General features: G+C 38.3%; 2 protein-coding genes across 4 annotated transcripts; both read left to right on the top strand.

Annotated features, from left to right (window-relative positions):
- Positions 1-1,388: 1,388 nt before the first annotated feature.
- aspr (asperous) lies at positions 1,389-12,231 on the top strand. Of its 3 annotated transcripts, none has more exons than XM_034971849.2 (11): positions 1,389-1,407; positions 5,094-5,157; positions 7,122-7,334; positions 7,773-7,864; positions 8,214-8,295; positions 8,579-8,670; positions 9,310-9,474; positions 10,112-10,334; positions 10,494-10,627; positions 11,156-11,303; positions 11,834-12,231. In XM_034971849.2, exons 2-11 carry the CDS (start codon positions 5,094-5,096, stop codon positions 12,049-12,051), a joined length of 1,431 nt encoding a protein of 476 aa, XP_034827740.1. In that variant the 5' UTR covers positions 1,389-1,407; the 3' UTR covers positions 12,052-12,231. The 3 variants fall into 3 exon arrangements, with proteins under 3 accessions (XP_034827740.1, XP_034827739.2, XP_034827738.1); XM_034971848.2 differs by lacking the exon at positions 1,389-1,407 and adding an exon at positions 4,114-4,352; XM_034971847.2 differs by lacking the exon at positions 1,389-1,407 and adding an exon at positions 4,118-4,326.
- A 1,532-nt stretch (positions 12,232-13,763) lies between these two features.
- Positions 13,764-16,116, top strand: Exo84 (exocyst 84). Its single transcript, XM_034971978.2, has one exon. The coding sequence runs from the start codon at positions 13,877-13,879 to the stop codon at positions 15,923-15,925; it is 2,049 nt and encodes a 682-aa protein (XP_034827869.1). The 5' UTR covers positions 13,764-13,876; the 3' UTR covers positions 15,926-16,116.
- Positions 16,117-16,193: the final 77 nt, after the last annotated feature.

The following is a 16,193-nucleotide window of genomic DNA, read 5'->3' as shown; positions in this document are numbered from 1 at the left end:
AAGTTTACCTGAATAAAAAAACATTCTATTCTATTCTATTCTATTCTATGTTTTATTTTGACTTTGAATGATTTCGAAGTACTTAGGTATGTACTCAAGTCTCAACCCACCTTTTACATAATGTCTAGTGGTGTTTGTGTGTTCGGCTCATAGACCTACTTGTACTTACATGTTTTAAAATTTTATGATTCCTAGTAAGTAAGAATCTACCTAGATTTAAAGATAACATGGTTGTTATTGTTTCTACGATTTATCGCTATATAACTTACTTACCTATATAATATTTTAAGAGACTTACGTAATCTATGTGGGTCGATTAATAGTTACCAACTGTGAAGAATATACTGTCCTAAGACCATCGCCTTATTTAAATGTTAATATTGATATTTACGAGATTCAATATGCGTGTTTTTGAACAAAATCTTCTTCGATACAAATATATCTCATTAACGACTCATTGTTATACCTTTCAAGGAAAGTTGAATACTTTACATAATGCATAACTAGGTATTTTATTGTTTACAAAATATGTACATATCAATATCTACTTACTAGGCACCCATATTATAAATACGAAAGCGTGTTTGTTGTTTAATTGGTGTATTCTTCTATCACGCTGCAATTACAGGTAAGACACAATTTCTCCGATAGGAAAAAATTATTCAAAACGGCTGAAAGCATAAAAAATCATAGTCACGTCGATGGTCGCAGGTTCGAATCCTAGATATCGATTGCCTTAAGTATAGTTCCGCACACCCGCACTGGGTTAGTGCGAAGGCTGTGCGGGTGTGCGGGCATTACCTCTCCGATTGCTATCTTGACCTGTCGTGAATTATAGGTGCGTAGGTAGTAGGTACTACTTAGATATACCTACCTTCTACGTAGTGACAGGTCTGTACCATTTTGCGCATTAGAATTGAAATTAATAATCTATACATATAAAAGGAAAAGCTGACTGACAGACTGACTGGTATATTAACGCACAGCTCAAATTACTGGACGGATCGGGCTGAAATTTGGCATGCAGATAGCTATTATCACGTAAACATCCGCTAAGAAAGGATTTTTGAAAATTCAACCCCTAATGGCGATAACGTCTACTGCACTTCCGTCATCCGAGTTCTATCCGTCATCCGTGACAATACCAGCGATTATCTATGACATAAATATAAATCATAAGCTACCATACAAAACAAAAATGAACGTATTTTCTCGGACTCGGATCGGATGAGTGCGCAACCGCCGTAGGGGGTCGAATTTTCAAAAATTGAGTAACTAGTCCACGCGGACGAAGTCGCGGGAATGACCTAGTATGCTCATAAACGTCTAATGATGAGGAGATGATTAGTCATTAATTATGTACGACCACGGCCACTGGTCAACCCACAGCTTATTAGCAATCTATCATTATCTAAGTCCATTAACAAAGGGTAAATTAAATAAAACTTGTGGGTAGAATATTTCCCACATAATATACTCAGGTAGATACGGCCAGAGCCTCTGAGATCTCATAAATAAAGATGCATGTTGCATTTGAGAATGCAATCTATGCATTTATTTGTATAGCCTCAGGCCTATAGCCTGATATGATTGATATATGATGGCAATAGCCTGTCTTCTTGACACAAAAACTGCCAAATGTTTGGCCACTTTGCAAGGAACTTAGTTCTAGGATGTGATATTTTGGTTGCCACCCTCGAACTCCAGCTCTAACCAACCGGCGCGGGCGCGGTGGGCGTTGACGTGCAGGTACTCATTCAGGACATTCGGTCTCTGAGCAATAGCTTCCGGGATCGTCGCGGAGCTTAGAGTGGTGGAGTTTGGAAATACTTAATTACCACGTAAGTATACGAATAGCCAATAGCATTGGGATTTGGTAACTTCCACCTCCTCACGATATCCTCCATCTAACGGTGAAGGAAAACATGGTGAGGAAACCTGCATGCCTGAGCCTAAAAGTACTCTATAATGTTCTTAAAGGTGTGTGAAGTCTGCCGATGCGCACTTGGCACGTCCGTCTGTAGTACGGACTCGCACTTGGCCAGTTTTTTAACATTTCATTTTTGTTTTACTAGTATGCAGATATACTTAATATATTTCTTCAAATTTTTTTACTGTTTCGTCGCAAATAGGAGAAAAGTACTACCTATACAAGTTTCGTCTGAAATAGCGATTACCCACCTCGTTTAGTCAATCAATTGAGAAGGCCGAGGCGAAGACACCTTTATTACCTGTTTGTTATGTTATCTCCCAATCCCAAAACCACCATGATCCAAAGTTCATACTCCCTGTGTTGGGGAGATAACGCAGAGAAATTACAGCTTTTTTAAAATAACTAGCTTATGCCCGCGACTTCATCCACGTGGACTATAAAAATTTCAAACCCCTATTTTGCCCCCTTAGAGGTCGTATTTTCAAAAATTCTTTCTTAACGGATATCTACTTATGTCATAATAACTATCTGCATGCCTTAAACTCTTCAAATTAGTCGATTCTCTATATGGATGGTAAATTAGAGGATAAATACCTATTACTAAGAAATATGTTTTTGGTAATTCCATGGTCGCAAAATATCGTAGAATTCTCGCAAAACAAGATGATCTACTTCATACACCCAGGAATTGTATGACATCATTGTTTAAGCACAGAGTTGTCGAGCTTTAGCCTTTATATGGCGGTAGAATGTGAATGCCGCCGTTCATACATAGGCATCAAGGTATCCGCCGCCATCGTATACCTTGATGGTATTGTGGTTGGAACCCAGCCAACTTGGACGATCCAGCCAATGTTTAAAATTACTACAATGTCCACAGGTGACTTACTTAAATGTCTTTTTTGAATTAATAAGTATGGATTATGATGACCAACTTTACAGTTTTTCTTTTATAATAAATTGTAGGTAGGTACCTGTAAAAGTGATCGATATAAATGTAATCGATGTAAAAGAGCCTGACTCTTTAACTTAAATATCGATCACTTTTAACTACTTATTTTGAATTTTTTTGGATAAAGACAGTAATAAGTACCATAGTAAATTCGGGCATAAATATACAATAATATATCCGAATTGAAAATATGGATCCAATTTTTTACGGAATATACCTATTCGGATCCATTCCGATACTTAAGATACTTACCTACTCACCTATTCTTTATTAGTGTTAGAAGTGGGAAGATAGTGTGATTATAATGGGTTTTTAACCGACTTCAAAAAAAGGAGGAGGTTCTCAATTCGTCGGAATCTTTTTTTTTTTTTTTTTTAATGTATGTTCCACGATTACTCAAAGACGCCTGGACCGATTTTGAAAATTCTTTTTTTGTTTGAAAGGGTATAGTTCAAAGTTGGTCCCATTTCAATTTGGTGAAGATCTGATGAACATCTTCGAAGATAGATACTGGAACTCCTCAACGGATAAGAGTAAATTGCTCGCGATCAGTGTAATAGCTTAGTAAACAGTAGATTTTTAACCAGTCATAGCATAATTCCATGGGGCCACTAAAAATTGTGAAATAAATTTTTTTTACAAAAAAAATAAAAACGGACTTCGATACACAAACACTAAAAATTGAAAAATAATTTAATTTATTACCGAATATATTATGTATACAAGAGTTAATATAGTTCCATAATAATATTTTTTGGGGTCGGTGCCAATGAGGTGCCATTGTGGAGTCTCATAAAAATATGAAGTCTAGACGATTCGCGCAGCTAAAGCTAATTGGCACCGGCACCAAAAAGTATTATTATGGAACTATATTAAATCTTGTATACATAATATATTCGGTAATAAATTAAATTATTTTTCAATTTTTAGTGTTTGTGTATCGAAGTCGGTTTTTATTTTTTTTGTAAAAAATTTTCAATAATGTAAAAGTTTTAAGTGACACCGTGAAATGGTGATAAAAAATAAAAAGAATATCCGGCTGAGTTTGTTGAGTGCGTTTTTTTTTAATTTATAGAAATCTTTGGAATCGTTGTAGCTGTAAAATAATATAATATTAAGTGTATACGATACATACTACATAAAGACAACTAGGGCCCTTTAAACATCTACTTAAACTTTGAATTTTTATACGTGGTATATCGCCTATCGGCAATTACCCTATAAGGGAAAACGTATCAAATTAGATCATCACTTCATTTAAAATCTATAAGGAACTGTGATAATTAATTTTTGGCGGAATATGATATAGTATTTTAATATGCAGATTTTTTTCGGTTAGTCAGACGAATTCGCAAGGCGTAGGCGCACTCGGTTGGTATAAGGACACACATTATGAGTTGGAGGCACGTTTTCCTCTTCGCGACACGGACGGACGGACGGTGTAAGTGTTTGCAGTGGTCAACTTCTGTTATTATAATCTTTAGGAACATGTTTTTTTTCTAAAAGTTACTTAGTGAAAAATAATTTTAATTATCTTTTAAGCGTTACCTATTACTTAATCATTCAAATAAGTAGGCATTTCCTGTGTATAAAAAAACCTGTGATTTAAATTTGTAAATAATTGTAGTTTTGTGTGAAAGTGCGGCGTAATTTTTTATAAACACAAATCAGTGCGAGTGTAAGATGATTCGTAACTTTGTGCAGTATCCTTGAGTTTTTAAAATTTAAATGTAACGGACTTATTTGTTTCAAAAAATGCCTTTGATTTAACTTTCTTTTTAAATACAACAATTTCTAAGTAGGTTTTAACTAGGTATAATTTTATTAAAAATTGTGTAAAACGTACGTAACTAGTAAAAGTTAACTATAGAAAACTTAAGTCTTTGAACATGTTATGTAACGGCTTACGATTTTCTATCGATCTCGGTAGGTAGTTAAAAGTGAAGTGTTATGTAAGTTAAGTTGCATCTATGCATCTCTAAGATCATCACTGATTAAAAAAATGGTAGATAAGTGAGGTAGAATCAATATCTAACAGTTAGATATTGATTCTAACTGTATGTCAGCGCGCTGGCGTGTCCATATCTGACAAAAGTAACTTAAAAATTGACCCTATAAATAGAAAAAATAAGTAATTTATATATAAGTGAAATTGTACTTAAACTTCAATGTATTTAAGTAATTAATTTTTTTACCTCTATTTTTCAGATGGAGGGGAAACTTATATATTTAGCGTCATTGGCGCTTATAGCTTTTAGCTACAGCGTTGAGGGTAAGTTTTTTCGATTTAATTTTTATCTCTATGAGTACGTTCAGAATTCAAAGGGTACCTGATCTAAAAAGCAGCTTTCAGGGAAATCCAAAGAAATTTTAAGTACTAATTCTTAGTACAACAAGAATTATTACTTTCTATATCGATGGGGATGTATGAAAAATATAACTAAATAGGTACCTACTTAAAAACTACTTAACTACGGGTTTTAAATTTTAAACAGTTTATTTTTTTCTATGTCAGTTTTGTCTCTACCCTATCTCTATCATACCATAGCAAAAAATACAAAATAAGTTTCCGGTAGTTTTGACTGCAAATTATCTGGCCATCGATATCTACCTATTTCCGCGACAGGTCGAGATGGCAATCAGGGTATGAGGCGCACATGCGCACGTCACCCGCGCTCACCCGCACCAGGTAAACGCGGGGGCTGTACGGGTGTGCGGGGCCTTCCCTCACTGATTTCCATTTAGCGTACTATAGGTACCTACATTTTTGCAACAAGTTCATTAACCTCTTATAATTAAATGAATATTGTAATTAGGTAGATCAAAATAGATTCTTAAGCAATAGACCCGCCACTAAAAAGGATAGATTCAGATTTTTAATAATGTTTTTGTTTCGAATTTAACGTGTTGGCAAAACGTAGGTGGATATAGTATAGGTACTTACATCACTTACTTGCCTACATTTTTATTTCGCAATTTATATATACTTAATCTAAATCTAAAAATAGCTTACGCACTAGCTCCAACTTCCGTCATCTGAGTTCTCTCCGTCATCCGTGAGAATATCTTGGACGTGCCTCGGAAGTCGGATTGACATCTGACGTATGACGTAGATACATATGTCAAAGAAGTCCACTGAATAGCTTGGATTTGGATCGGAGATCGGATAAGTGCGTAAGCAATATCCGGGTTCAGTCCGAATTTTATTTTAATATCCGTATTTTTACGGACTCGGATCGGATGAATGCGTAACCGCTTTAAGCATTGTTATGATAAGCTTCCGAGATCCGTCAAGTGGGCAAGGACAAAAGGTTCAATGTGGGCGATAACTCGTTTACACTTATAAGGCTAACGTCAGGGTCGGTGCTGCGCCGCTTCACGGTCTCATGATGTATGACGATATCTACGAGTATATTATGAGGGTTATGTAAACGATTCTGTTGTTTTATAATGACTATAATAAGTTTAGATGTTTATGTAAGAGATGAAAATTGGCAACTACCCACCTAATTAGGTAACTTTTACAATCACTTATTCTCAAACGACTTATATGTACTTAACACATATCCATATTATAAATGCGGATGCGGAAGTTTGTTTGTTTGTTGATTTGTTGCTTTATTGGTTTGTTGGTTTGTCCTTCAATCACGTTATAACGGAGCAACGAATCGAAGTGATTTTTGCATGGGTACCGGTTTTCTAGAGTTAAAGATTTGAAGAATGATAAAGGCATAGGTAGACATTTTATCCCGGAAAATCAAAGATTTCCTACGGAATTTTTAAAAAACTGAATTCATCATATAAGATGTAAGTGATATAATATTATGTACTACACTGAAACAGGGCGCAGCGTTGATTTCAGCCGTTATTTTAGTTTAGGCAGGTACCTATCTAGGTAGCACTGGTGCACTGTACCACGAAAAGTGTATCTATTCGATGCCTCATATTGTTAGCGACAAGCAAAACATGGAATGACTATCACATCCTTTGCGTAAGCAGTAATCTGTGCTCAAAAAACGTATACAGCCGCGACAGGTTAAGATGGTAATTGGGGTATGAGAGGGTATGAGGTGGCGGGACGCCCCGCACACCCGTACATCACCGCGCTCGCCAACACCGGGTTAGCCCGGTGGCTGTGCAGGTGTGCAAGGCGCTCAGACCCCGATTGCCATATAGACCTGTCGCATACTATACCTATCAGCTGATTTTCTTTTGAGCACCTAATTATTTTTACAGGACAACGTTACTACAACCACAATGCCCGAGGTTACTTCGGCCGTAACCTATACGAGCACGGCCGCTCCATCTCGGACGACCAGGTGCGATGCGGACCGAACACTTGCGGAGTAGGTGCACACTGCACCCACGGCAGTGTCAGACCCGTCTGCGCTTGCCTGCCAGGATACTCTGGCGACCCATTGTCGCAATGTGTCAAGATTGAGTGTGTTGGTAAGTAAATTCTGTTAGGTTTCTAAGTAGGTGGCCCATGTACACGACAGGTCGAGATGATAAATAATCGGGGAGGATACGGGGCGCACACCCACAAAGCCCCCGCGCTAACCCGGTGCGGGCGAGCGTGGGTGATGTGCGGGTGTGCGGGATGTTCCCCCGCCTCATACCTACCCCAATTGCCATCTCGACTGTAGGTACTTAGCTTAGGTCAAGAAACTCAGCAGTTGCTCTTTTTATAAGACGAAATGTTTCAATATGTAGGCAGGTACTGCTGCTGTTCCAGAGCTTCTCTTTCGGCTCCCTAATCCCTATACTATATGGAGTTCATGTCAGAGTCCGATCCTATAAAGGCGCTTCTTGAAGCGCGTGTAATGGGTCTTTATTTTAATTTAAGTAATTACGTACTTACCTACTAATTATGTGTTTTTCTCCCAGACAACAGCGAATGCCGCGGTCACCAATCGTGTGTCAACCAACACTGTATCAACCCTTGTGAGGGAGCATGTGGACACAACGCCAATTGCGATGTAAGTAAAAATGGTAAAATATTATTCCCAAACACTGAGTGAAACTGAAAGTCTAGTGTGGAACTGCTATTCAAATGGTGTTCCAAAATATAATTTCTTACCTACCTGCCTACCTACTGGGATTCGATGTTGAGTAACATATTATTACCAAAGATAGAGGTGAAACTGAAAGTGCCATTATGGGTTTCAAAATATAATTTCTTACTTAGCTAGTATATAGTATGGGATTCAACATGGTGGTTTGCTTTATATTGGAACTTAAATCTACATTACCTGTACAAAGCTTATATTGAGGTAACTCAACGTAAGGTAAGATAATTTGAGATAACTTGACTCCTTTTGTTCCTAGGTCCGTCAACACGTTCCAGTTTGCTCTTGTCCCGCTGGTTATACAGGCAATCCTTTCTCGTCATGCAGAATTGCTGATCCCGGTATGCCATATTTATTAATATTGAGCCTCGATAGCTCAACGGTTAAAGGAGCGGACTGAAAACCGAAAGGTCACCGGTTCAAACCCCACCCGTTGCACTATTGTCGTACCTACTCCTAGCACGAGCTTTACACTAAATAAAGTATTTGGGTCAGATTGGTATTAAATTCTCTTACGTATACCTACCTATTAGACAGACCAAACAGTTAGGGGAATAAAATAAGCAGCTAAAACTTTGAATTTCAGCATTAATAAAATAACAATATATTATTTTTTGTTTGCAGAGGAAGCATGCCACCCATCTCCTTGCGGTCTCAACACGAAATGCCACGTGTCCAACAATCAAGCCATCTGTACTTGTCTTCCTGGATACAGAGTAAATACTTTATAACTAACTACCTATTTACTTGTAAAATGAAAAAAAATGAAGAATTAACTTTAGCAAGTAGTTAACTTCATAGCTTTTTGGGCTAAGTCATTCATCATTATCAACCCATCGCCAACCGCGAGACACGGATGACTTCTCGGGATGGGAAGAGTTTAGGCGTCAGTCTATCACGCTGGCCAAGTGCGGAATGGCAGACTTCACATACCTTTGAGGATATTATGAATAACTCTCAGGCATGCCGGTTTCCGCACGATTTAATTTAATTTAAAACAACTTTTTTGTTAATAGATTTACAGAGAGTAAGAATACAGGATACACTTAATACAAAAAACAAAGAGCAAACTTATCACGATGTTTTCCTTCACCGTTTAAACTAGTCATATTTTAATTGCTTAAAACGCACATAACTCCAAAAAGTTGGAGTCCAACGACGTCTTAGCCACTAACTATTCTATCACCGTTTCCTTTCCAGTTTTCAAGATTTTGATAATAAAAATAAAAATCGGTGTCATTGATAATTTCACTGTCGGTTATTTCATTGATGAGTTTACATTCTACACCTTAAAATATGTATCTTGAGAGCAGTAGGTAATTTTTAATATTAATCGTTCCTTTCTCTATTATCAGGGTAGTCCTCTATCAGGCTGCAGACACGAGTGCGACTCGGACAGCGACTGCGGCGCGCAACAGTCGTGTCGCGACTTCAAGTGCGTGAGCCCTTGCAGCGACTGCGGCGTCAACGCTGATTGCGAGACGGTTTCCGCCCATCGCGCTATCTGCAAGTGCCCTAGGGTAAGATTTTTTATGTAAATTACTGTACATCACATCACTATTTGGCATGGTAACTTGCCAACTTGAAAAACGCGCTGAAAAGGACGCGACGGAAATTTACCCCGTGTCTTTTTGCGAACATGCTATCGATGTACTTACCAACACTTACGCGTGGCGAATTTTCAGTCGCAACGCGATGATGGTAGTTTTTGTAGCACGCGACGCGCTTCAACAACGTGAGAGTTGGGCGATTACCTATATGCAAAGTTTCGCGCGCTGCGATCGCTTATCTCAATGATCTACATGAACCATCTTCCTTACTTCTAAGAAGTAAAGCATAAAACAATATGGTGTATGGTTTGCGGCTAAGGATACGCAATTTAATGCTTGTTTACGCCTAAACCCCCAATATGAGTTCCATGTTGGGTGTGCGAGCAACAACTGGCACCCAACGTGGGACTCAGATTCGGGTTCGGATCCAGAGACGTGCAAATGCAATCAACAACTGACGCCCAACATGAGACTCAGTATTGGATAATTCAGGAATCGTCGCAGAGTCAGAGCCTTTCCCAAACACAACGAAAATTATTATAATCATTAATTAATCTCATATTCCTCCGAATATCATGCATCGCACTATATCAAATTAATTTGGCAGGGCTACCACGGCGATCCCTACCGCATCTGTTCAGCTGAGTGTACATCAGACAGCGAATGCCCCAGCTACAAGCCCGCGTGTGTGTACAACGCCTGCATCAACCCTTGCACGAACGCGTGCGGTGTGAACGCGGACTGCAACCTGCGCGGTCTGACGCCCGTGTGCTCCTGCCCTAAGACCCACACCGGTGATCCGTTCTCCTTCTGCAGGCCTTTCGAAGCGCGTGAGTATTAACGGTATAATTTATAGTGGAAAAGAATTTGAATAAAAAAATCTTTCTTCATATTTTTATTTCTATTTCTATAATATCAAGCAGATGTGTGCTAGTTAGTGGTGCTATTATAAATTGATTACAATAACTAATAAGTATAACCTTCTGCAGGTGACCTCTGCGAGCCAAACCCATGCGGTGTTAACGCTAAGTGCACACCGGGCCACGACCGCACCGGTGCTGAACGGCCTGTGTGTACCTGCCCTACTGGATATCGCGGCAACGCACTCGTCTCCTGTGAAAAGGTGTGTACCTTCATTCATGAATCTCAGAATAGTAGGCATCACTGTAATGCTGTCGCCTTTCAAATTGGAACGATTTATGCAGAAATGTAGCCAGGTGATGAAAAGTACAAATCGAATTATGAGCTTTATTGCAATATGTTAAAGCTCATAATTCGATTTGTACTTTTCCTCACCCGACTCATTTCTGCATAACTCGTTCAAATTGAACCTTGCAAAGAAGTTCCAATTGCCGTGAAAAAGACTTTCCTGTGGGAAATTCTTTTGACGGTTCAAACTTTTAAGTAGGTAGTTAGACAAAAGTTTATTTGAATCAAACTATGCGTGGAATTTGAATAAAACTTGGCATTACGTAGGGCATCACAGTGCCTCATGAACTTTCTATTTTATTGTACTTATTCTTATCTGTCCTTTTCTGACTTTCTGAGTCAAATCAAGTCAAAATAATAAGCAGATGTAGGTAGAATTTTAAAGTATACATATTACATATACCTAGAAGGGATGGCCCAAATTGCTATTTTCTTTTCTCAGGGTGAATGTGAGCTAGACTCCCAGTGTTCAGACAACTTAGCGTGTGTCGGTTACGAGTGTGTGGACCCATGTCTCGGCAACACACAGTGCGGCTCCGGTGCAGTGTGCATGGCGCGACGACACATCGCCGTCTGCACGTGTCCAGGAGGTAAGTGTCTATTATATATACCTAGATGTACATGAGCCGAACTCCCCAGACCACTATAGTGTGTGTCGTGAGAATGCAGGACCAGTGCGTGTCTTGGCAACACGCAGTGTGTCTCTTTTTGGATTGAGTTTGCTGTATACAGCGTAGCCTACCGCTACAGCGTCACGTCAGGGAGAGGGGGGGGAGGGGCAAAGCTCAGCCCGGAGATGTGCCCCAGGACTCGAACCACTTCTTGCGTGCGCCCCTGAGATCATGGCGCACGTCCACGTTCATCCGGATGATGAGGCATCGGGGGACCTCGTTTTCGTCATCTGCGCGTTGCGAGAAGGGATGTTTCCAGAAGGGATGTTTCCTGCAGAAGCGTTTATTACCTATATATCTACCTAGATGAACACGAGCCGGATTCCCGGTGTCCATTTCTATACAATAATGAGTTAAATACCCATTGCATCTTGAGAATTTTCTGTTTTAAATTAATACTTATCTACTACTCTTTAATCTTTGTTCAATGGATAAATTTGTAACCCTAGATCACCACGGAGACGCCCTCGTGAACTGCTACCAGTCGCACTCAGAAGCAGCGTCCACCCGTTACTACAGATACAAGCGTAACGGCAACTTCACTGAAGCAGAAGAACCTCCAAAAGAAACTGCCACTCCTAAAGAGCCAACAAAACTTACCACTGATCTCAAAGAGCCAACGAAAATCACTGCCCCGGTAGAAGAAAGCCCAGAGAAAAAAGAATAAACTTATATAATAATTTAACACAATAATAGTAATAAGTACTTACTTCATAAAAGAAACGACAACGTAATAATTTCCGAATTGATCCCGTGTTTCAGTACGACTTTACTCGATGTAAAACTGTCTCTAACATTGGATCGATCTGATCGATGGGTTTTAAATAAACTTTTTTTATAATTGCAACATTTTATTTTCCTTCAACATGAATCACTTAAGGTGACGCAGTACGCTCGACCGAACCTGTTTGCTTTTCACTTGACATTGTATGAGAAAGGTGAGAGGCACGATGATTTTCACCGAAATCAAGGGTTTAGGAAAAGTATTTTTGAGAAAAAACTGCTGTGTTTATGTTTGCACAGTATAGTTATTTCAACTAATGAATAAATAAACTATGTCCAATGTTAAATTTCTTTAGGATTTTCATACCCCTAATCTTATTTATTTACGCTCAAAGTTGTCATAAATTTAGTGTTAAAATAGGAATCTTTTGAGGCTCGTAACTACAAAATCAATATTTTTTTCAATGTTTCATATATCAATAAACCTAGATACTGACGAGATTAATCGATATAATACTTAGTTTTGAGCGTACAGTATCAAATAATGTAGTAATTACCCTCCTACGTTTGTATGAAGAAAGCATCGTCCTGAGCCCCCTTAATAATATCAACATCAATTTTATTATTATTAGACCGCTGCATCTTTGAGATTAAAACAGAAAAGTGCCATTTAGCGCTAATACCTACTAAGAGCTTAAGGGAACTAATTCCCCGAAAAATCGCGCTACATCTGTTTCCCCTTAGTGAACAAGAGGAGTTCTTTATAATTAAACTAGTATTTGCCCCGCAGCTTCGCCCGCGTAATAAGTGTATTCCTGAATATTACAAACTGTTCCCGAACATTCCACAACATTCCAGAATGTTCTAGAACGTTCGAACTCACGACAGATCTTACTTTATATACCCCTATCAGCAGGTAGCTTTACTCATAGAGAAAAGTCTTCGAATGGTCCACAATGTTCCAGATTTCAGAATATTCGACACACATTCGAGAATGTTCTGGAATGTTCTACAGTGACTGGGATATTCTGTGGAATTCTCTCGAAAACTCTCGAATGTTCTGGACTATTCTAGCAATTTCTATAGGGTGAAACTTTCAACCCTTACCTATATCTTCAAAAGCGCACCCTTCAGGTAAAAACGGAAACCTTCTTCATGTACGGGAGATAGAGAGCTATCACACCATATTATAACTACCTTGATCGTACCGGGACTCATTTCTGACTTTTAGCGGCACGCACATTGTACACTTTCTTTTATATTGATGAATACGTATTACGTATATCTCTACTTTATACTTTGAAATAAAACTTTTGAAACCTTTGTTAGGTAGGTACCCCTTATCCCAAAGCTATCATGATCCAAACTTCATAGTCGCTGATCGTTCCTCCCTGTGTTGGGGACAATACCACATACGCAGACGGCAGAGAAACTTTCAGCTTTTATAAAATAACCAAGATCTGGCACTCGCGGGTTCTCTCTCAGGAACATGGGAACACCACATTGCGAATCTTTTTTAATGGCACCCTAAAACCCCCGCTGCTAAACCAATGTTACCCGTTTGTACCAAGGTTTTAGTGTAATAGTATGAATTAAACGCTGTGACATATTTGTTGACAGTTGACACATTTAATTCTGCAATTGCAATAACAAAACGCTAATTTGATGGGTTGATTAATACGTCCTGTCGTTCGATTATCGAATGATGTGAGAAACTGTGTTATTTATTGTAAAATAACAATCGAAATTGTAAATATTTATGCGAAACCATGTCTGATATTAATATGGAGAAGTTTGCGGTACCAGAATTCATACCCGAACGGTACGTAAAGGAGCTAGCGAAGTCATGTGTCGGAGGGGAGGAGCTAGCCCAACAGAAGGAGAAAATCCAAAGTTTAGCTGAAGAAACCGCTAGTGCCCTCAAAAAAAATGTGTACGAAAACTACATGCAGTTCATCGAAACTGCTACCGAAATATCCCACTTAGAAACAGAAATGTACAAGTTGTCGCATTTGTTAAGTGATCAACGAATGGTTCTTACGACTTTATCTCAAGCTTCTGTATTAGGCAACGAAAATACATTATCCCGAGAGTCACTCGATAACCACGACTTAGAGGCAGAAAGAGTGGAGGAGGAGCGCAAGAATAAACTCAATACTATCTCAGAAAAAGTTGAAAACTGTATGAACTTGCTGGATGTTCCAGAAAGACACCTATTACACGAAGGAGACTTGCTGGAGATCGACGCGGAAGAGAACACAGCTTTACAGAGAATGCATGTATATTTGTTCAATGACTGCCTTATGTTGACCTCTTGGATATCGAACCGTCGGGGGCCAATGAGATACAAATTTCAAACTAGTTACCCCATAAGTACCTTAGCAGTAGTGAATGTGCGTGACTTAGGTACGGTGAAGCAGGCATTTAAAGTTCTAGCTTTCCCGGACACTAGAGTGTTTCAATGCAATAGTTTAACAATAAAAAAAGACTGGCTTGATAAGTTTGATGTAGCAAAAAAGATGCACATTGAGAAAGAGAATTTAAAGCAAAAGAAAAAAGATTCTCAGGACAAAATAAAACATGAATCATTGGAGTCCCCTAGTCTATCAGTTGAAGAAGTACCATCTCCACAAATCGCTCCACTGCCAGACTGGCTCGCTGATGTCACAGAAGAGTTAGATGTCTTTATTGTGGAGAGGCATTTCCAAAAGACTTATGATTTAATGGTATCAGCTCAGAGAGCATTAAGTACGGAAGAATATAAAACCCACCCCCAAAGGACTGATATATTAAAAAAGATTGAACAAAAGCAAAAGGTTTTAACTGAGATATTACTCAAAGAACTCGATGTCACTCACAACTGGAGTCCACGCGGCGGTTTGAGGTCAGCAAGACACCCGGTACTCATTCTCAATAAATTTAATATGACTAGTCAGGCATGTGAACTGTTTCTTGATATCTGTAGTCACACAGTCAAAGCACACGTTAAAGCGGTGCAGCTAGAGGGCTCTATCCATAGTTACGTGAAGCAGGTGGGAGAAGTATTCTTCTGCTCACTTAGCGATGCCTTAACAGAGTTTATTTCAATATTTCCTAAGAATAAATTAAGTGCTTTCATAGTGTGGGCTAGTATGCAACTTAGAATTCTGATGAGTCAAATTATAAAGCAAGTATTTACACCACAGTGTGCATTAGATTCTGTTTTAGAGTGTGTTCAGAGTTTACGAGAGCAATGTACACTTTTCTGTGAGTTTGGATTAGATTTAAGATTTCAAATGAACAGCTGTTTAAGAACACCAATAATAAAAGCTTTAAGAGAGTATAAGGAGAAAATTGTTGATTCCATGAAAAATAAAGTGTCAGAGGACAAGTGGACACCGGTCAACATGCATACCAAAGTGGGAGTTAATAAATTCTTATCACAAATGGAAAATTTGGGCCTTATCTTAGTTAGGCATGTAATAAATGAAACGTGGGTGGATTTATCGAGTAGCACTATATGGTTCATACAGTCGATTATAACTGTACAGAATGTTGGTCTAGAAATTGTTACTAAGGACATGATGGATGTTGTGGATGAGTGTATTTATGCAATATTCAATTCAAGGCTCAAATTCTCAGTGGCAAATGATTCTTCATATGCACAGAAAAATTTTAAATTCATTTTGGAAACAGTTATGCCTCATATGATAAAGACATACAAGGAAAAAGTTGGTTATGACAATGTGAAATTGTTAGATTTAGCAGTGAAATACGGTGTTCACATTGCACCACCAAAGAAATCAAACATCACATACTCTAGTAATGAATACTTATGAGAATAGTCAAGCTCTGACCTCAATAATTAATGTTGAGTACGAAAGATTATTTTTATTATGCTGAAGCTTTAATATTGTAATATAATAGACATTAAGCGTGCAAGATTTTTGTAAGTTTATTTAAACTGATCAAATTAAAATTTATATTATATGCAAGTTAAATAATACGAAATTTTAATAAACCAAGACTATGGTTTTCCCTTTATTTATTTTAACATTTAAGAACAACTGAATCATTAATACTTTTAACATAGAGAAATAAAAGTCA

This window comes from Maniola hyperantus, chromosome 9 (assembly GCF_902806685.2).
Source record: "Maniola hyperantus chromosome 9, iAphHyp1.2, whole genome shotgun sequence".
Taxonomy (NCBI): Eukaryota; Metazoa; Arthropoda; class Insecta; order Lepidoptera; family Nymphalidae; genus Maniola; species Maniola hyperantus.
The sequence above is the reverse complement of the archived record's forward strand: the minus strand, read 5'-3'. Positions and strand labels throughout refer to the sequence as shown.

Bases quoted from the DNA above. Each gene is read 5' to 3' on its own strand.
- aspr (XM_034971848.2), top strand. From the start codon at position 4,278: ATGAGTTGGAGGCACGTTTTCCTCTTCGCGACACGGACGGACGGACGG. The intron at 9,475-10,111 runs GTAAGATTTTTT...TTAATTTGGCAG, and splicing joins CTATCTGCAAGTGCCCTAGG to GGCTACCACGGCGATCCCTA. The intron at 10,335-10,493 runs GTGAGTATTAAC...AACCTTCTGCAG, and splicing joins CTGCAGGCCTTTCGAAGCGC to GTGACCTCTGCGAGCCAAAC.
- Exo84 (XM_034971978.2), top strand. From the start codon at position 13,877: ATGTCTGATATTAATATGGAGAAGTTTGCGGTACCAGAATTCATACCC.